Below are 22,856 nucleotides of genomic sequence, written 5' to 3'. Positions count from 1 at the left end.
TGACATTGCGGTTGCGAGCAACATCAGCACAACGCTATCCCAAACTCATGTTCAAACGCTAATTTAGGACGCTAAGAAACTGCTAATTAGTTACGCCGTCATAGTATGATACGGCAGAAGTCTACGTCTTAAGTGGCTAGCGGCTAGCAGTTAGCATTACCAACGAGTGTCTGGCTGGTAAGATGTAAATGAGTTTGAGTTTAATTATTTTTCAATATTTTGGACCAAGGCTACTTTGTAATTCACTCTCCGTGTTTAAAGGAAGGGAATGTGCCTTACATTGCATGTTAAGGTATTTTCATTATTATTATTATTACTACATTTATTTTATAAAGCAACCTTTGCCCATTAAAAAAGAAAAACATTCAACTCCAAATGTCAAACGTAGCCGTTTAGATCATTGGAACATAACTTTAAGCCACTGATAACAACTTGTTATTTTAAACATGGATTATGAATAAAATAAGGACGTTTCTGCCTCATATTGCGCTTAAAGTTGTGTTCTTAAATCCTGAACGGCAATCATTTTTTGATATGGAAAAATCATTTTTACCAACTAAATGAAGACAAAGTACTATTTATCTCTTTTTTTTGTTCTGTGATCCGATCCAAAGCGTGACTTTTGCGATGTGTTGCACCACTCGTGTAATACGTATGACAGGTGGGGAATATACCTGTTTATGGGCTGCCCAGCGGGGGTGTGCTCAACCTCGTATCCCTGGCGACGAAGCACATCAATTACTGTATTGTTACCCAGGAAGTGACCTGCAAAAAAAATATATTTTTTTTTAAAGTGATTTATTTATTGCTTTACATAATCATTTCATTCATTTCAATCCTCCACACTTTTTTTGTTTTCTCTCTTCTGCAAGTTTATGCTGCTTTGTTACGCCTTTCGGATTAGGCCATCCTCGTCTTAATACCCCCCCCCTCCCCGTACCACCGCCCGTACCGGCTCTCTTCCTTATCGCTAACTTCCCCCTGCTCCTGTCTTTCACTGACCCTCTCTGCTTCGGTGAAGTGGGACCATTGAGGCTTCAGGTTGCCGTGTCAAGAGGTCTCCATTCTTAGCCTGCTTGTGACAAAAGGGGGAGCCGGGAGCTATTGTTTGGGCCCGCTCAGCCGTGGCACCATAGAGCGGTGCGAACAATGAGACCCCGGCACTTTAATCTAGCCCACAGCTATTGGCAGAGAGCGGCTGGGCCAAGATGCACTATTGGTTGCCATGATACTATCTTCCCGTTCTAAAATGAACTTTTCTCCTGCTCATTTATTCGCACAAACGTATCCTTATTTGATTGTCATTTTTTTGACAGCATTTACTATTTTATTGGCGCAGCTTCACACAGCGTTTTTCATTCGAGCCGCGTTAATGGAATAGCCAGTAGCCCGTTTGACATTCTTTTAGAAGTTGGAAAAGCGGAGCGAGACGGCGCGATGAAGCTCTGCAGCCAAGCCCGCGTTTAGAAACATCTCAATGTGATTTATGTGCGTTTACGTCAGGGGGATTAAGGTGGGACAAATGGAGCTGTTCGGCACAAAGTCGAGCTTCAGAAGGGGGCGGGCGGGTTTCCAAACTTCAAAGGGAGACACACACACACACACACACACAGACACAAAAAAAAGTAAGGAGATGCTAATTCGTAGATTTGGAACCGTCAATTCTGTCGTGTTGTCCGAGGCCTTAATGTGTATTTCAGGTGGGATCAGCGCTGATGTTAATGTAACGAGACGTCATAGAATGCTGCGTGCGCTCAGCGCCAGAAAAATGGGGGTAGTAAAACATTTACAGCTTTTCATGATTAAAAGATTGCACAAACATGGCATTTTGGTGTTTTTACACTTAAAGCGTTTAAATGTCAGTAGTAAAGAAAAGGCATAAAGCCGCTTTAATGGTCTCACATTGACATACTTCAACAATATTACAGTAAGTCATTGATGGAAGCTGCTTTAATTTTGAGGTGAATAAAAAGCACAATTTTACACTTAAATGGACAGAAGCCTTTCCTTATTTGATTTTTTTTTATGTTTGGAAAGCGGAATTTAAAGTTACGGAAGAGGATTAGGGCCAGTGAAGAGGGAAAAAAAAGGTTGGCAGAATTTTGACTTTAAAGTCAGAATTTTGAGATTAAAGTCAGAATTCTGACTTTAAAGTGAGAATTGTGAGAATAAAGTCAAAATCCTGCCAATCTTTCTTTTCAAAAGTGATCACCATTTTGATTTTTTTTTGATTTTTACATATTTGCTATTTGAGTAATGGAAAAGTAATTACAAGTAATCAGGTTACAATACTTTAATATCATGTTACTAACTCGTAACTGTATCAGAATACATTTTTAAAGTAACCGTCCTACACACACACAAAAAAAAAAAAAACTGGACATCTTTGATTAAAAATGATTGATTTCCCTGAAATCCAAAGCCTACAGAAGTATGTCTGGGCTTCATTCTTAAAAGAGGGCCCCAAGTATGACGTCGTCTTTGGTGTAAGTTTCAAACAGGACAAGTGACACGCGTTGAAAGACTGTTCTCTCGCGATTGTTTCCAAAGTATTACTACATTACTGTACTCATTTGTAACTGCTAATTCTTTTTTTTTGCCTTCAGGGATGTTTCCATTTGACATCACATGACAATTTCTTTGTTTCTATTCCGCTTTCACTTTAGAGGTCAAACTATTCAATGTATATCGTTTTTGTCTTTACGATAAATTGCACCTACGGGGGGGTGGGGGGGGGGGGGTGGGGCGGGGGGCACCTTGGGCTGCATCCAAACCCCCGATTCTACCTTTCTGCTAATTTTGAGGTTCAATCTAAAAATAAAAAAAATATGTACTGCGGCGCCTCAAGCCTGATGTTTACTTCCGGGGATTATTTATATAGGGCCAATTTCATACATTTCACATTGCTGAAATGGGCCAAGAACGCTTACAATGTACAATAAGTTCACTGTACACGGTTCCAACATTTTTGAGCGGCAAGATGGCTGAGATAAAGACCGGCAGCGGGCCCGAAAGCTCTTATTCGCAGCATGCGCATGCTGTCAGCTACTCTGGCCATTTACACAGTCGCCGATGAGCGTTTATTTCCATTTTCCATCGTTCGGAATCATCGCACAATAAAGATTTGACAGTAGCGTTTGCGCTCACACAGACAGCCCGTCAATACAACGGGCAGGCTAAAAATATTAGAACACATGGTAAGTCTTAAAATAGTATTCATTTTCCATCCACATCTATATTTACATTACAACTTGTTACCAGGACTCAGACGGCACTTCTCATAACATGACGACATGTTGGATAAACATACGCTACAGGCGGCGCTGAGGCCATTCTGACCCGTTTAGCTTTTTTTTCAAGCTGTGCTAAATACACATGTTCCCATAGTCGGCCCATTATCACCGACGCTAAGCACTGAATGAAGCCCACTATTCTCAAAGATGAGAATGAGAATGTTTTTTTTTAAATTAAAAATAGGATTACAAATTCACGCAAAATCAAATGTACAATAAATTCACGCTCCCAAGAACGTATAAAGACGTTATATTTGAAATATTACCAGTGTCCCAAAAATGTATTTATATGCTTTTTTTATGCTAGAGCATACAGCCTCTGAACCGAAGAGAACGGTTGAAGCAATGGTAGTTATTACAAAAACGGCCAGCAGGTGGCAGCAGAGTGTAAGAGATCAACCAGGGCCATGTTGCAACAAATTATTTTCCACAGTGTTTGTGAATAATGATTAAACTTAGCTATATTCTAAATGCTAATTGCTGCAAAATGAAAACAGAAATGTACTTTTTGTTCCTGATGAAAGAAGAGACTCTAATCTTTCTTTTGGTGGGTTCCATGTTTTTATAGCAATAGAACACAATATTCTGTGGGCCTTGCAAAATCTGTCAAAATCCAGTAAAACAGCCGGGAGCGAAGGGGGTTGCTTCGGTGAAAATGGTTGACAGTGGATGCGTTTTAATAGTGGGACAAAACAACGGGGCTGGCGGAAGGCGCCGGGACTCGGTACACAAAGCTCAAATACGGGACTGTACCAATGAACGGATAACTCTAGTTTTTATCAAATGTACGTTGATTTTAATGATTTAGCATCCCAGTGCGTATGTAACGACAACCACCAATGTCAACATTGTCAATTTCATCTGAAATCCTACCAGTTGTTGAGATACTTTCTTCCAAACTTACCAACAGCCGGCGCCGCCCCACCACTGGTATAATGGAATACATTCGATGGCTTGTGGGAAACGCTGCACAGATGAACTGAGCGGGTGACGTTAAGTGGTCTTAACCACAATTAAATTACCGTGAGTAGCGGTAAAATATTATTTCAAGTACTGTAAGACTTTCATAACTTGCGGTGCTGATCCTTGAGAGTCTCTTAATGTTAATCTAATAATCGTTCTTACAGAAAAATATTCGACACCGCTAAATGGGGGTGGTGGGGGGGGGTGTTCTAAAATGAATATTGGATTTAGTTTAGTGTAGGTTTACGAATCAAAGTTTTTCCAGTTGTGGATATTTGATGTATGCTCAAACACACTGCCAGTCATTTACTGTAACTCTTATGTAGCAGTGTACTACGTAATACGGTATATAGTGTATGTTTGATTGCGGAATGTGTCATTTGATCCTAGGATTATGACGGTACAGAATTATTTAGATAACTTGTCATACAACAACAGTGATTATAGTGCGGTACTGACCCGTCAATTCCAATTAAAATCCTATGAGACGAAACAGTCAGCAAAAAAATGGGAACATCTTTTAATGCTATAAAATGTGGATAAATTGGGTGGAGATGATTATCAAAACAACAACTTTATAATAGAAATAATAATAATGAGTAATTTTAATCCCATCCTTGCAGGATAAATATTTTAGTTTTAGTCCGTCAGATGGAATATAAATTCAAATCCAATGTATTTTATGTTAGACTAATAAAAGGAAATTGCACCCTTTTAAAACGACATATGACTTCGTCATCCACTTACAAGTACAGTGGAAGAACATAAGAACACACAGCAGGTTGACGTAAAGCCACAGCGAAGTCCAGTGCAAGGGTGAAGCCGCAGATGGAGCCAAACTAAACGGACCGGTGTTGTTTTAGTGCAAGCCGCCGCTCGGCGGTTAATGGTCAACTGCGTGAGCCTTGTTTCGCTAAGTGATGTCAGAATTTCCTCGCGGATTCGAGGGAAATTGGGACAATTTTCAGATCTTTGTTCTCTGCAGTTACAAATAAGTTGGGTCCTTCGTTTATTTGCACGTTTACAGTTTTGTCTAAAAAATGACGACAGTTGTTTAAGGTTAACTAAATAACCTTGGACATGGAAGAAATCATGATAATTTTTTTAATTTTTTTTTTTTTTTGGGGAGGAGGATTTTTATTTTATTTTTTTGTTGTTCGAGCTCGAACTCGACTCGATGAATCAGGGATTTAAAAAAAAAAAGGAAGAACTCATGTTCATTTTTTTTATTTTATTTTTTTTTTGGGGAGGAGGATTTTTATTTTATTTTTTTGTTGTTCGAGCTCGAACTCGACTCGATGAATCAGGGATTAAAAAAAAGAAGAAAAAAAAAGGAAGAAATCATGATCATTTTTTTTATTTTATTTTTTTTGGGGGAGGAGGATTTTTTTTTTTTTCGAGCTCGAACTCGACTCGATGAATCAGGGAATAAAAAAAAAGAAAGAAAAAAAAAGGAAGAAATCATGATCATATGGATCTGATTTGCATCTTTTTTAATCAATTAAGAACCATGTTCTCTATTTTTGCTTTATCACAAGTTCAATATTTCACCACAAGGGGACTTGTTATCATGGTCATCCAAATTCCAAGAAGAGGTTTTGATGAAGAGATACCAGAATGAAAGAGAGAGCCGTTGATAAACAGACAACCCGCAGCAGAATCACAACGCATAGCGTGCCGAAGCCACGGGACCACTCTTCTTCAAGACCACCAAGAAATAAGGCAATCTCAAAAAGCTCTCAAAGTCTTTGTTTTCCATTTCGTTCAAAGGATGGGGGCAAAATTCCGAGAGAGAAAAAACTCACAAATTTGCGAGTTTATAAAGTGGCAAATTTGCGACTTTATAAAGTGGCAGATTTGCAAGAAAAACAACAACTCAGAAACGTACAAGAAATACACGTAGCGTACTACACAGATGTTTGTGCCAATAGTTTTCGGCCGGGTTTTCAAATAAGGAGATAGTAATGGCTTTGACCATATCATGTTAAGCATTCGCACTTTGAAGCGTTGGGTACTGCCAGCGACAAAGACCTCGCCTCACCCTGAGGATCAAGCATTTAAGTTAATTTGTTAAAATAAATATTTACTTGTACATTTATGTTTCCAGAATTATTATTTACACATTCATACGTTTTCGTATTTTTTTTCCACAAGTAGCTAAGTTGATGTGTCGAATATGCTGCTCTCCGTCATTCTAGCTAGCTAGCTTCTGATTGGTTAGTGTTTAGTCAGCTGATAGGGGATCAGGAAGTGTTGTCGCTCGAGCTGCCGCGTATGACGAGTAAAGTTTAAATTAAGAACGAATCCGTCTCCATCTTGCCTTTGCATTTTATAAACGGTGTCCCATTAACCACCAACGAATCCTCACATCAGACTATAGCTAGTTTTTTTTTCGCTAATCTGCCATTTTATAAAGCCGTAAATTTGCAACTTTATAAAGTCTCTCTAATATATATATATATATATATATATATACACATACGTGGCCCTAATACGCCATTGTACCTTTAGTATCCCATTGTAGACAAAGATTTGTGAGTTCTCTCAAAACACGCCGCAGCATTTGTGTGAAGGTTGTTTAGCATCAAAAAAGCTGAAGTAGTAAATTGGCACCTAAATAGTAGAATGTGCAAAAGCTTTATGTTCCCTTGTGAAGGGATAAAATAGACTGATCATTAACCACGTAGAATTTTTTTTTTAGCAGTTTACGTGAATTATCTTTAACGGCCACACAGTGTGAAAAAAGGCGGCAATGCCTGCTAGCGCTTTCTCGGGATCGCTCCGAATGACTAGCTTAGAATTTATGGTGAGAATAAATGCGGCGGAGAGCACACAAGAGGTCTGTGGCGCGAGGGTGTTTTCTAAATAAACTCTCGCTCTGAATGTGTGGCAGCAGCACAGCATTTGGGAGCCGTGTAAGGAATTACATCTGTCAGGTCGGCTATAGTCCAGTTGCTCTCTCTATCCCGGCGCGAAGCCTCACTTTCTGCTCTCCTCGCCAACAACTTGAGGCGCTCCAACACACCGACTCATTCAATGCGGCCGCGTCAAGAACTGATCAAAGATGGACATTTCTGTACAAGTGAGCACTTTTGACTAAATCAACTCACGTGCTGCCAGCAATAAATGCCGCTGGAAGTCTCATTTTACGTATAATTGCTCCGGAGGGAATTTTCAGCAACAGCTAAAATGGATTTTATAAGCACGTAAGGTATAACTTTGGCACTCACTTACCGGTAGTTCAATTTTAAGCATTGACATTGACTACTACTCGAAAGTTGGGGTTAAGCTTCAACAAAATAGCAGTGCTAGCAATACTAAGCTAGCAATAGCCACAGTAAACTAGCGTTAGTAAACTAGAGTTAGCAGTATTACTCAGCTTACCTTACCATAATGGCAAATGTAAGTTTTCTTTTTGGGGAATATACAATTAATTTAAAAACGAGCCTGTTTGCGGATCTGAACAATTAATTATATATATATATTTTATCTATGTTTCCGTTTGCTAGCCCTATGTCCAGATATTCGCAAAGAAGGGGTGGACTCTTTTTTTTTTTTAAGTCACAATTGAAATTGAAAATTGAGTGTCAATTTCATAACTTTTATTTTCTTTTAAAGATATTGAACCATAGTTGTGAACATGATTCTCCTCAGCACCAAATACATTTATACATTGAGATTGCTCCCGTCCTATGGAGGACCAAAACTAAAAATAAATAAATGACTAAATAGATAAATAAATAAATAAATGACTAAAAGTGAAAATAAAAACAGATATAAAAAAATAATTAAAAAATTTAATAAAAATATTATATATAAACGGAAATAAAAACAAAATATTAAAATAAAAATAAATATATAAATATAATTAAATATCAACCAATAAATAAAAACGCTCTGCTCTCACATTTGTTTATTTCATGCTGCAGACGCGCAAAACCTGTTTCCATAGCCAAAATTTGAATTTTCCTTTTTTCGATACGCTTCAAAATTCACCCCCTCCATGCGTAAATTTCTGGGAGCAAATTTTGGGCCCTTTTTCGAATTTCTAGCGTTTCCATTCAGTTATATTTTCGCATTTCTTGAAAATTCGAATAAAAATGGATGGATGGAAACCCGACTACTATTAATAAAAGGACTCTTTACTGAACTAGTCTGGGCTTTAAGTTTCTCATACATAATTCCTTCAATAAGGACGGAAAAGAGAAAGCAGACAAGCGAGGAAGCCGCACATCACACAAGTCATGTGATGAAAGGGGACCGTTGCTTCAAAGTCATCCCCACTTGCACTCATCAATAAACGCACGTCTGCTTGCCAACTGAATATATAATTTTCCTTTCATAGAAGCACGATGTCTCTTCTCCAAATAAGTGTAATAAGCGAGTCTAGCCGCTGGGCAAGCACGTAAAGAACTCATTCCAGGTGCGAAAAGAAGAACTGTTTGGGTATGAATGGGGTCAAGGGTGAGGAGTTCAACACTTTCAATAATTCATCCCAAGCTGTTGTGACAAGTTTCTATGACCGAGCAAGAAGTGTGCGCTATATCAAATACGTCTTTTAAGTCCAAGGGCCTTTGACCCCTCGAGTGTAAGAAAATGTACATGTTTTAGGTGCGGTTCACTCCCGAGCTTAATGGCGCATTTATTCTTCAGAGGGGCTGACAGGTTTATCCTTCTGTTTAACGAGAGCGAGCGACGCTCCGCAGGAGACGTCGCAGATGCCGCGGACGTCCTGAGCCGCTGCGCTGGTTTTCATCTTAGCATGTTTTCGTCAAAAGTTCTTGTTCTTGCAATCTTGCAAAAATGTGTTTTTTTTTTCCTTGAAAATAGATCATCTGAATTGAAATATAAACGCTACGTAGTCAATATCAAGCAGAACGGGGCCCGCATTATTTCCCCACAGGAAATTGAACCCAACTTAGTGATAAAAGTAAAAAAAAAATAATAATAATAATCAAAGTTAAGAATTAAAAACAAGTGAAATACAAATTTGGCTCAAAACTGATTCTGAGACTTCAAGTGTGTTTTGGCCCCCAGCCGGTCCAGTGTGTGTGGTAGGTCGGGTCTGGATTTTAATGGTACTCCGTGACATGTGTGTACTCATGTCAGCGTCTGCAACCAAACAGTTGTAAACTAGCTGTTTATGAGGGGGAGTTGCTGCGGAAAAAAAAAAAAAAAAAAGCTCCGCGTTTTTGGACTTTCACACCATCTGGCGAAGGAGAAAAATGTGGGGGACGGAGGCGGCCCCCGCAGTGTTTGGGTGCTCTGTGTGAAATCACACTTGAGGGATATTTGGCTCAGGTATGTGTAAAGTTTGGGCTGAGGATTTGGGAAAGGTTGTAAAATAATGTTCGTCTTAATCAATAAACAATATTTGAATTGTCATTAGTGCCGTCAAAGTGTTAACTGGTTAATTATATTGGTAATGAATGGAAAACGTGAAACAGGAAACGGAAATACAGAGCGGCCCTCCAAATTAAAAGCATGGATTTCAAAACAAGATATAATTAATTAAACATTCTTAACATGGTAGATATTACTGAATTCAATTCTTTATTCCTTAAAAATAAGATCACTTATTTTGATTGGGACTTTTTTTTCTGCCCTTTTTTTTTTCTTATTTATTGAATTTTTCGGAAATTAATTTAATTGTGTGCTCTATGCAAAATGACTTTTATGAGCACATAGAAAAAAATATAATTGCCATTAATTTCAATCAATTTCAAGGAAATTGTCTGTCATTGTTTTTTAAAGACATTTTATGTATCATACTCTTCGTAATAACTCTCTTAGCGCCTGGTGAATTTGGTTAATCCGATTTGTTAAACGGATTATTACTACCACTAACTACTAACAGTGAAGAAAGATGAGAGTAATAAGGTCAACTTCTTTCACTGGGTTCAACCATATATATTTTTTTAATAGCCATCTAACTGTACACCTTTGGCCCTTTTAATCTATTTGGCAAATGCTCCATTTAGAAATGGGAAGACGCAACTTCTCACATACCGACAGAGTTAACCAATAGTTAGGTCACTAATAATTGCATTTTTTGGTTTTGGACGTGCTAAGAAACCCGGGACAGAAAAATGAAACAGGCGGCCATCAGCGTTTAGCGATATGTAAACACATCACTTTATTCAAGTCGGGAGCATGGCAGACATTATGAAGGGAACACGGGTTCAGGTTGTATACGAGGATTGGGTTACTGTACCAATAGAGCGAGAGAAATAACCGCTTCCATATGCCGGTCGGAACATATGGCACCTTTTCAACATCGTCGTTTATGGTGACGGATGATGAACATGGACAAAAGACAACTTCTCGGAGGTACATACTTACAGCACGGCGAAAGCATGACAAAACATTATGACGGAACATCGGTCAGGTTTATTTTGAGACCAGAAAGTCTTTTTTGTCCTCCCTTCAAAGTGAATTGTTGTAACGTAACCTGACAAACGTCAAACGGGCAAATTTTGCCTGTCAAAAATACTGCGATCATGCAAATGTTGGGATGAACGGCATCTTTCCAAAATGCTCCCGGAGACCTTGAAATATGGACGTCAAAGTAACTCAAGGCAGTCGTGCTACTTTGATCGTATGGTGAAGACGGTCGGTCCACGTTTTGGGTCCCAATATACGGCATGCGACCTTTTGTTACCCTTTCGTGGGGGGGTGAGCCACTTGGAATCATTTGGGCGGAGCTAAACATTCAAACGAAATATAAACAAACGCTGTCCGCTGATTGGCTGACTGTTCTTAAATGATATCTCAAAGTGCATTCTTTCTGCTAGGTCAGTGGTGTCCAAACTACGGCCCGGGAGCCAATTGCGGCCCACCATCAATTTTATATATTTTTTAATTCTTTTTTTAAAACTCATTCACTCCCAGCCATTTTTTGCTGAAGCAACCCCCTTCGCTCCCGGGTGTTTTACTGGATTTTGACTGATTTTGCAAGGCCCACAGAATATTGTGTTCCATTGCTATTAAAACATGGAACCTACCAAAATAAAGATTAGAGTCTCTTCTTTCAAATAAAAAAGTATATTTTTATCTGTTTCCATTTTGCAGCTTTTAGCGTTAAAATATAGATCAGTTTCATCATCATTATATTCACAAACCTGTTGAAAACACGAGCAAAAAGAGCTTTTTGCAAATTGGCCCTAGTTGATATCTTATAATCTGCTGCCCCCTGCTGGTCGTTTTTTGAAACAACTACCATTGCTTTAAGTGACCTTTTCAGGTCAGAGGCTGCTTCAAAGCCTTCTTCATGTATGTGTATATTAAAATAGAGCTTTTGTATACGTTTTGGAAGAAAATTTGTTAATTATTATTTTTTATATGATTTTTTAATTTTTTTATTATATATAAATTAACCTGAATTTAAAACAGTAACAGTATGTATTTTATTTATTTTTTTCTGATGGGAAGAATCAATTCTAAATCTACGCACTGCAGACTGACTTTCCTTTCACTTTCCTTTGACCTTCATGTTTAATTTCCTACCATATCCTTTGCAAATATAATAGCCACACCTTCACAAAAAGTGCATCTTATTTTTTTTATACATACAAAATAATTTAAAAAAATAAAATAAAAAATAAAAAAGAGAGCAATGATGATGACATTACCGAATGAACAATACTGAGCTCTTAAAAAAAAAAAAAAAGTGCATCTTATAACACAATAAACATTGATGGTGTAAAATGTTCTTACAATAAAAACACAACTGGAAGGAAAAAAAAAAAAAAATGATAAGAGAACAGAATGATTATGTGTGAAGAATAAGACGCATTGGCTCCAGTTTGGCAAGATCTGGCAGCGGACCATTAATCGGCTCTCTCCGCAATTCCAGTTCCAGTCGACTCCGATAACATCTCAACAGCAACAGCGGCCCGCTTCCCTCCGCTGCTGCATCACTCATCATGCAGCGTTGTGATTTTGTCGCCGTTCAAGCGCGAAGATCAAGTTTTAGATTGTGGTTCTCCAAGGGGTATTTTGTTGCCAAATATATTTCATTTGTCACTTTAACGGTTGTTGCGGGGCATTTTCCGACACATTCTCCCGACAAACACAAATACAAGCTGACGCAAACCAAACGCTCGTACACGCTGGAATTTTGTGATATCCTTAAGCCGTAGCGCACTCAACATTTAATAGTCTGATTTGAGGTTTCATACACTGCTTTGTCCGCCTTGCAAGTTAATATACTATGTAAGGGACTTTCCTAGAAAGAAGAGATCATTGGCAATAAATAAATATCTGTACCAAGGATCACTTTTAAGACGTCATTTTACTGTTCGGCACCTGATTTTTTTGAATTTTTGCAATCAAATAAAAATGAATAATCGGCAGCTTGAGACCGCGGTGGTCAGAGACTGATAACCGATAAGACCTGTCCCTCAATTGATTGCAACAGGGAAGCCGAGTAAGCCGCCATAATGAGCTCCATTGTGGTATGTGTGTGCGTGCATGCGTGTGTGTGTGTCTGTGTGTGCGTGTCCTTTGACCCCTCCAGGGATAATTAAGGACACATTTTACCCTAGTTTGTCTTCAGTGTGGCTTTGGGGGGGGGGGGGGGGGGGGCTAAGGTGCATGCGTGCGCTTGAGTGTGTGTGTGTGTGTGTGTGTGTGTGCGTGAGAGAGCGAGAGATCGAATGGACCCTAATGTCCCCCCCATCCAGTTCCTCGTCCACACTGACCCATGCTGCCCTCCATTTGTCTAAAACTAGTGCTTCTGGGCTGATTGGTCGTATCACTTTCACTCACCAGCTCACACACACACACACACACATACATGCATACACACACATGTTGAGGCCAAACCCTTGTAAAGGTGCATCCTTGGGGACTCGTGTTGAAATGTACTCTCGTTAGTGTGTGTGTGTGTGTGTGTGTGCGCGCGTGTGTGTCTGCTTTTGCTCAGCTGTTTCCTGCCAGGAGCATGCGAAGGAGTCTCTTACTCTCTAAAGCTGCTTATTCGACCAGCGGGCCCAGCGCGAAACCGTGGACGATGTCATCGGGACGGAAAAAGTGACAGCAAAATGGATGACACCAAAATCGGATCCACTCCCCACCAAACGTACGCCATCGTTAGAACAAAACATGTCGAAACGTTCTTTCCATTGCTTTCCAGTGTTTGGGTACATTCGAATTGGCTTTTAAGTGTAAAATGTTCAAGCACAATTTCATTTAATGTTGAACAAACATGACTTTTACACGTGTGTTTTTTTTCTCCGTGTGTCTTTGTTTTTTGACTGTGTGAATGCTGCCTTTCTTCGAGACGTTTGAATAGAAAACTGTGCATCTCAAATATACATGGAATTTAAAAATAATGAATATATAAATGCAATGATGCGCTCTAGCGGCGATTAGAAATTAGACTCGCTAATAAAGTCGGAATCTTTCTGAGAATAAAGTCAGAATTCTGACTTTAAAGTCAGTATTCTGACTTTAAAGTCAGAATTCTGACTTTAAAGTCAGTATTCTGACTTGATTAGTGTTACTCTTGTTCTCACGTTAAAAGTGAGAATTGTGAGAATAAGGTCAGAATCCTGCCAAACGTTTTTTTTTTTTCTCTTCGCTGACCCTAATCCTCTTCCATAAAAATGGCCTTGGCCAAGAATTTGCATATGCTTTCTTACTGAACGGCCAGTTTAGAGCTCAGACCCTAAATTTTAGAAATCCAACTCTGAAAATATGAAACTTTTACCCAAGCAGATTTGAATTTTAATGAGACTTGGTGTACTTGTCGATAGTGATGGCACAACACTAAATGTCAAATTTTAGATGAGTTGAAGCAAGAGTTTGGGAGCTACGATCCAACAAATTTTCCCATTTTGGGCAACAATGGGGTATGGCCACCTTTGAACCCCTGTATATCAGGAACTGCTGGCTGAATCTTGACAGAAAAGGTATTGTTGATACAAGAATTCAACAAGGGTTCGAAACTCAACTCAAGATTGCCAAATTTCAAATCCATTGTCAGTGAATATTCAACTTTCAATGAACATTTGGTAAATATGCAATGAATATCTGAGAGTATGGATACTTTTATTGCTGCTATAATTTTACATCTCTGAACCCTTTATATTTAATTTAGAGAATATGTGAGAAACTACATTTCATGAAAAAAATTTGGGTCACGTGACCCACAAGGTCAACTTCAAGGTGAACGAAAACAAACGTTTAAAAGGTTACTAAAATATGCACTTTAGCATCCTTGTTGAATTCCCCTTCCAACGATACCCTGTTTTGTGAAAATCGACGCAGTAGTTCCTGAGATATAAGGGTTCAAAGGAAGATGGCCACACCTCTTTTAGTCCAAAATGCCAAAATTTGGCGGACCATAGCGCCCAAACCTTTGTTTCCGATTGACCTATAATTTGAGATTGAGTGTTATGTCATAACTATCAACCAGTACACCAAGCTTTACTGAAATCAATATCTGCTTGGGTAATTTTGCATGGAATGACCCCTTTGCTCAAAATAAAAAATGTACATATTCCATAACCTCTCGCACGACATATTTAGGTATTTTTTCACTTCTTGTGCCATTTAATCATTTGTTTGTTTTTATGCCATCAAAATGTCCATTTAGGTGAAACCAGTCCGTGGTGCAGACAGACAGAAAACTTAGTAAATGATTACAACCCTGCCTTTTCCACTTTACCAGGCGGGATCAATGGTTTTGCAACCAAAGCAACACGACTCCTGACAGGACAAAGACTGTCTACCTTAGATACACATCAGCCAATCAAGTAACATGGAGGCAAACACTAACCTTAACTGTTATCTTCTGTCTTTATCCACCCTGCCTCACATCTTGCCTCTTATCAGTTTTAACAGCTTGTTACGTAGTTACACAGGAATTCAAAGTATTAAAGTGACATTTCTGAAACCTTGCAAAATACTTCAAACAGCCAACGAGCACAGTTGGCCCCAAACTGATTTTTTTTTTTTTTTTAATGGTTTATTGGTGCTTCTGCTTTCTAGACAGATCAAATACAGTTTCAATGAATTTGGGCCCTACATTTCTACGGGGCATCATCTGTTGGTCTGATGCCTACAGAATATTGGAAACAGTTTTGGGGCTGATCTTAGATCTGGAACATTAGCATAGGTTAGAACATACAAATCACACCAACCTGCTCCAAAGGCAAAGAAGAAGCTCTTGTCTGTGTGGTCTTCCAGCAGGGCCTTCACCCTTTTGCCCATCCGCTCATTCCTCTTGTAGATGAGTTCCTGCCTGAAGTAGCTGTCTATTTCCTGGGCAGTCACCTGCTCGCTGGGTGGTAGTGTTACATTATTGAAGTTTGGGACCTGCGATTGACATGGTAGGTATTTGGTTGAGGACATTTTATTAAGATGCAAGTGCAGCAGAATTAAAAAAAAAAAGAAAAAAAAGTAACAAAATAATGAAACTGTCCGAAATATTAAGATCAGAAGTGTGACATCAGAGGGAGAGGGAGGGGGTGGTCAAGGAGGAGGTTTTGTGGGTTGAAAAAGGTCGGGCAAAGGGGTTAAGGGTTACTACAAAAGGTCAAGGGCCGTGTCATTGCAACACTCCATGGGGTGAAAGGGTCAAAATGACCTTTATTCTAGTAACGAGAGGGAAAGCAGCTGATGATATGTGAACAGAGATCCTTCATCTGCACCAAACTTCTTTCTTAGCCGATGCTCCTCCACTCCACAATGAAAATGGATTAACTCATAACAAACATAGAAGCAACTTCCCCCGGTCAAGGAAATGAAACCCACCTGTGAGGTGTCATGGTTGAAGATGATGGAGTTGAGGTCTCCACAGTTGTAGTGCCTGATGAGGTCTTCTGTTGTGTACGGGACCTGAAGGCTACCGGCCCTTAAGGACTCCTGCTGTAGTAAAGTCTGGTTGAGGGCAAAGATCACCTATAATGAGAAGAACAATATTTTTTAACAGAGCTGTGGCACTTCTGTTAATCTGCAATTACCGTTTTTGAAAACTTTGGATTAAAAACAGGGATTGAGCACCGACTGAAGCACGTTTACATCCGTCGATCGGGGTGTGTACATACGATTCCTCTCATTCCCTGTATTTTTTTGCAAGCCTTTGGGTCAAAGTATTCGCGAATTTGCGGAAGCATGCATCGAAAGGTGGAAAGATGGGCTTCGTCATCAACGGGAATTGACGATTAATACGGCCAGTTCTGATTTTTAGTTCATTAGTTCAAATAGTTTGGTATGCTAAAAGCTGTTAGTAAGTTCTTGGGGTAATCACAAGAACTGTTTTGAATCGCTACCCTTTCAGATCGAACCTTCCTGGAATTGTTTTTCACCTAACGTATCAAAAACCTTTCGAATCGTCTTTTGTGAATAGATGTACACTGCTAAGTCTTCAATACAGCACTTCTGTTTTAAAAACAGGTGAGGTTGTATGATTTGACATTTATCCAAACGTTAAAGAAAAACACTTCTTGAAAGTCACACAAATCTTTGAGTTCAAACTAACCTTATGCCTGCTGTTGCACGAAAACATATAATCTCACATCAGTGAGCATCAGATTTAACTTTTTGTGGTGTTTTTATGACACTTAATTTTAGCCTCAGCAACGGGTCCCACAAATGGTGAATGCCAGAGAGTCTGGTTTACTTACTGGTTTCATTAGATTCTGATCATGATCGTGGGGGTCAGTGCCTGGCATGTAATGGGAATCCCCCCAAAACATAACTGGACATAGTATGAGAACCAGTCAGAAGATAAATCTGGAGAATTATGCACCTTGAGCCAAGAATCAAAGCCCATGTTGACAAGGTGATGGGACGTCATGCCAAGAGACCCTCGATGATATCTTCAGTGTTTCAAGTGACAGTAAAACCGGCGATTCTGATCAACCCCCGAAGATTTACTTAACAACTTCTTAAGACGACAGGGGCAGTTTGTCCCGCGAGCGCCTTTACGCTCTATTGCTGCCGAGATTCTGCTTTTGTGCGAGCGTGAAATCGGCCAGTGTTTGGTGAGAGGACCCTGGTGAGCCCGCCGCCTATGATCACTGCACTGCAGGGAAACACACACAAAACCAGGCGCACACTGAAGGTCCGCGGGTGTGCGCCCAGCCCCCCCCCCCCCCGTCTCCGAAAGACCGAAAACCACCGCTCACCTCTGCGCACGGTCTCTGATCTCATCGCCGCCACACACTCGCACAAAGAACAGGAAAGTGAAGTTGGTGGGAACGGCTCTTCAAAGTGAAGATGTGTGCTGACAGCTGTGGAATTAAGTCGATGTGTCCACAATATGAATGAATGCTTATGCAATTCACAGTGCATACCCTTAGTCCAAGCAGGCTGACCCAAGCGACTGTTTTGTTCATGTTCTGGCCTCTAAGGTCCTCTGATGACATGTTTCCCTCTCGGCCGCCCCATTGTGGGAGCTTTGGTATATAGCCGCGCAGAGGAGGGTAGCATGGAGCAGATGCCTTCTTGTCAGGGGACAAAGAACCCCTCCGTTACCCTGTCCTCTCCTCTCCTTTGCGCTCCCCTCCAGCTTTCATCAGCCGCGCATCAAAGTGGCGCTCTGCATATGAAAAGGGCCCCCCGTCTTTATGCCACGCAAATTAGCCTATCGCCGCCCCTCCCCGACTTCATTTCACAATAACAACCTCACATCTGTGCCCCGTCCGTGAAGGAAGGCCCTCATCTGCGGCGTCTGCGCTCTCTTTTTCTCAGCTCGCTCCTCTTTCTCCACTCGCCGTGCCTTTCAGACCCTTAAATTATGGCTGTGAAGGGAGAAGGAGGGTGGCAAGAGGGGGCAAAAAGGGGGCTCAGTCTTGGCCAGATAAAAAGGATGGCAGCTAAAAACAGGGTGACGTTTAGAGAAGGACGGAGATGGAGAGGAAGAAAACAAACATGAAAGTGAGGACGGATACAGAATCAGAAGGAAAACCCGAACAAATGTGTTCTTTGTTTCTGTCAGTGATTCTGATTCTTGTTTTGGTGCACTCTGGGTCAGTGGGTGCACTTTCCCACTCCCGCTCCTTTCATCAGGTCCCCCGTTCCTTCTTCTCATCCACAGCTGCCCCCAGCCCGCGCCCCTCCAGCATCCACACACAGACACACCCCTTGCTGATATCAAAGCAAACCGAGCCAACGAAAGTCAATAATTGTCCATTGTCATGGAAATGTTCTCTCTTGTTGAGATTGAGTGGAGTGGGAGCGAGCATGCACAGCAAACATTATCACACTCGGATTCCCACATGTGGAGAGTTGGAGGGTTCGGTGGTTAAGAAAAAACAATAAAGGACTCTTGCCACTCTGAGCGTTCGCTTCATGGTAGTCAAATAATGATCACTTTCGGAAATTCAAAGCTCTTGTCATTAACCGTCTTATACTTCCTTGTATCCTTTTTTATCAAGATCTACAGCCTTTCTCAACCTTTGATCTGGCCTCTTCAAAGGTTGCCTGAAATACAGCCTGGGAGAATCTGGCCAAATTTCCTACTGGTCATCATTTTTTGGGGTCCTGTGTAAGCTAGACTCTCTCCCAAGGTTCTCTTGTGAGAGACAATATACGTCCTGGACTAGTTGTCAGTCAACAGATTGCAGAAATAGACAACTATGCAAACTTGATATTGAAAGGTCAGAGGCAACGTCAACCAAAGATATTGAGCCATTCCCTAGAAAAAGGTTTGCCCATACCTGTGTCGGTGTGTCTAAGATACAGTTCATGGCAGGTTGAGGACATCCGCAGGACCCAAAATCAAAAGGCTTACCAGAGCTGGGCAAAACTGTTGTTACAACGGCCCGTCATTGATGGATGCCCACTTTTCAGCGAGTACTGCCGGTTTATGACGCCATGCCTCGTAAAGATACACGGACTGAGAAAGACCATCTGTACTGACCCGGATCAACTGACATCAACGACGGGCCGATGTAACGACGGTTTTGCCCAGCTCTGGAAAATACATCCAAGGCGAATGTTGTTCTAGGGTGTTTGCCTACATGTTCATCTTTACCATAACTTTAATAGCATTACAATGTGTTACCAATGATAGGAAAATGTGTGACCTGGATTTTCTACATAGAGTGGAGACTGAATCGGTCAAAAGATACGCTGTTGTTCATATACTCGAAAACACAATGAACCAACGACAAATGACGACTATTTGAAACCACTTAATTTCCTTCTGATTCCGATCTTATCAAGATTAATGTAACCCTACCATATACAATCCTAACCCAATGAGATACAAGATCTCAAGAATATCAGACAAAGAAAACATTTTGATAAAGATTGGCAGTCAAATATATCGTTTTGGATCCAGACATACCTCTGATATTGTGATATTATCAGTAAATTGTTCGGTGGGTCACTCAGCCCTAAACAAGAACTGTGGTATCAGAATCTAAGACAGGGGGCAGAGTTTTGCAAAGCAGTGGTTTTGAGACTTCTTTGTTACGTTTGGTAATTCTACATCAGAACCTGCTAAAGCCATCAAAACTCTTAAGAGATCTAGAAAAGGAAAATGGATTTTACATAAAAACCTTGTGACCCACTCCTTAATCAATAAATGAGTTGCTCTATCTACAAGCACTTAGCATAGAGCTCTTAGTTACAGCTGAATTTCGGGGGATTCCTCATCATTCCTCGACTTTTTTGGCAGAGGTGGCAAATCCAGGGCCAGAAAGTAAAAGCCCTGCCACAGGTGCTTCTACTTAACCGGCAGGTAACCAATCACCCCGGGAGCTGGTTGATGCGACATGATAGTGGTGGTTTTAAGAAGTGTATTAAGTCACTCAATTCTCCACTGAAGGGCGAAGCACCAAATCGTTTTTATCTCTTCGTACGCGAAAGAATGTTCCCCAAAGAACCCCGGCTTTATTTTTAGCTCCTAAAAAATGTTTATCAATCATCCTCATGTCAGCAGTTCCCACGCCGACGATGTCGCGGGTGACTACGCGGGTTTGCCGTGCGCTTTAGCTCCTCATTTATTACCGTTTGTAGACAGATGACTGTGTCAAGAGAAGCTAATGGCTATCGTGGTCCAAGTTTCAATCAGCAGCTTCTTAACTGACACGGTGCATTCAAAACATATAAATCTATCACCGCGGCAGAAGTTGAGCGTTCACTTTTTTACGCTGAAACCTCAACTTTTAAACACTCGCCCCATATAAACACACACACTTGTCTGTTTAAGTTAAGCTATACTGTTTCCATACCGTATCCTACATCCTTACTAATCTTCCTGCCGCCCCCCCCCCCCCCCTCCACTCTTACTAACACGTCCACGCTATTATTTCATCCCTCCCCTCCCCAGCCTCTTTTTTTGATTGAGCACGTTCCCACTCTCCCTCTCCTCATACGTCCCTTTCCATCCATCTCTCCCTCCCCTCGTCTACACTTTGATCCTAAACATCCCCTCTATCAGCCCGGCTCTCTTAAAGACGTGACCTCTGCATTCCTCGGGTCACTAATGACCTCCTCACATGTGTGTATTTGTGTGCGCAAGTGTGTATACACCTGCGTGAGATTAGCTCTGCTCCAAGTGTACATGTAGTGTGCAGCCGTGTGTGCATGTGTCTTTTTAAATGCTTCAATATTGTGGATTATTGTTGCCCCCCCCCCCCCCCCCCCGCAGAGGTAAAGGCGGACCTATTTTAGCTTTATTAACTTTCTACCAAGGAAAAAAAGCTTGGTAGGCCTACGTTGCTTACACCCCTTGATGATGAATGAATTCATTGAATCAGCCTTTCAACTTGGAGCCCAGCATCAGCAACACCAAAATTGGGGCGTTGGGTGTTCTCAGTTTAAATGTCAATATTCCTTCAACCAGATTTCTGGGTGTAACTTTTTTAAACTACTTAATGCACCTAATGCATCAGCTAATCTTTGTTTACGTTGTGTAACCGTTGTCAATCTATGGCCCCTGTGTGTAGTTCCTTTCACACGGCGCTCACAAAGAGATAGTGTGAAGCTACCTGAAACACACAATTGTGCGAATTCTGAGACAAGCGTTCACAGTATTGCTATTGTAGGTCGGATTTTAAAAATGGATCACAAGATTTTTGTGCTTGACAGCAATTTTTTTTTTTTTCTTGACTGGGCTGGGTAAATTAAATTTTTTAGGGTGTACATTTGTTTTAGAAGAATGATCTTATTACCTGGAAAAAGCCGTGTTTTATTATTAGTGTGATAATAACAAAAATAATCAAATAAAAGGGTGACCAGATTTTTTAAATTAAAAACCAACATTCTATAACTTTATATATCATTTTACGACTATAAATATAAAATAAATAAATAATAAACATGACTATAAATTCTATAATACATTCTCATCAGTTCTCATCATTCTGGAAAAGTCAAGTACGACTGTCCCATTTAACCGAGACGTCTGGTCACCACCCTAAGAAAGATCTCAAAGTGCTTATAAAAAAAATGTACTTGAAAATTAAAAAGATGCTCAGTTAGGTCCAATATCCAGTTCAATTTACTAACAGAGGTGGCAAATCCAGGTCCAGAAAGTAAAAACCCTGCCACAGTTTGGCTTTAGCCCCAGGTGCTAGCTAGCTAGCTCCCATGGTTACCTGCTAGGGAGCTAGCTAGATAGCTAGCATCAGAAAACCACATATGCCAGTAACATATTACACAATTGTAAAACATTTAAGAAAAATTAACAATCATTTGACGATAGTAAGCTACTACTGTATCTTACAATACATTGACGCCACGGGCCATGTGGACAGAATCCGTCCCAGTCTTGTGAGAATGCAAAGTCAATGAAAATGAGTGTCAGCATACACCCGCTCGCCAGTGTGCTTTGTATTTGCTTGTCTTCAATGAAAGTGAACATTTTAGCTGCTGTTCAAAAGTGACCCCTGGGGCCCACAGTCAAATATACAAACCACATTTAATAAGAAGCTAAGAGTCCAGTCATCCTCTTTGCCATGTCCCTGTTACCATCTCTTTACCTTCATCCAAAACCTCATTCTCTCTCTCTCTCTTTCTTGGTCTCAGTCTCTCGCCCTGTAAAAACATTCTCTCGGGGTGCATTTACCTTGGGACCCTGACACAGCCAAAATATTTAGGCTGTCACAGGGAATCAACCTCAACCCAAATGGCTTGGAGGTCTCCGTGAGTGTGAGCGTGCGCGCATGTGTGTGTGTGTGAGTGTGTGTATTGGGTTTTGTGTTGATTGAAATGTCAATCCCTCAAAAGCACCCCCACATCGCTATCCTCCCCTCACCCGTACTCGCACCCGTAAAAATGTGCAAACGCCTTCAATTTGAACGGTTCCACAGTGTTTCATATCCATTTCTGATGCGATGGTTTGTGCCTTATTTTTGTTTTTTAATGACTTTGATTGTTAGTCACATGCACCAAAAATGTTGAATAAGCCACTTTTTTTGGCTCGAAAGAACACTCCTCTGACGTCTTAGACTAAACAACTGAGGACGGGCAAGTTAATGACAGGGATGTTAATAGTTATGGTCCCGGCTCATACTGCGGTCTCCTGATATAGCGCTGAGGTCTCCATTCATATTCGTATTATAGTTGAACCACAGTGTGAAGATTCAGTATGAAAATAACGCTTCAACACTCACATAACGGCGACACCTGTCATCGCTG

At 40.6% G+C, this 22,856-nt stretch overlaps 1 protein-coding gene across 1 annotated transcript in view; it reads right to left on the bottom strand.

Annotated features, from left to right (window-relative positions):
* The window catches only part of trabd2a (TraB domain containing 2A), a 53,743-nt gene that overhangs the window by 8,168 nt on the left and 22,719 nt on the right, over positions 1–22,856 (bottom strand). Inside the window, exons 3-5 of the mRNA XM_086096924.1 lie at positions 16,017–16,163; positions 15,404–15,578; positions 675–765 (exon numbers count right to left, since the gene is read on the bottom strand). Coding sequence (XP_085953050.1) covers positions 675–765; positions 15,404–15,578; positions 16,017–16,163 — 413 coding nt within the window. The remainder of the gene's footprint in view (positions 1–674; positions 766–15,403; positions 15,579–16,016; positions 16,164–22,856) is intronic.

Source organism: Leptonotus elevatus, chromosome 15 (genome assembly GCF_054856555.1).
Source record: "Leptonotus elevatus isolate MCC_2025b chromosome 15, RoL_Lele_1.0, whole genome shotgun sequence".
Taxonomy (NCBI): domain Eukaryota; kingdom Metazoa; phylum Chordata; class Actinopteri; order Syngnathiformes; family Syngnathidae; genus Leptonotus; species Leptonotus elevatus.
The sequence above is the reverse complement of the archived record's forward strand: the minus strand, read 5'-3'. Positions and strand labels throughout refer to the sequence as shown.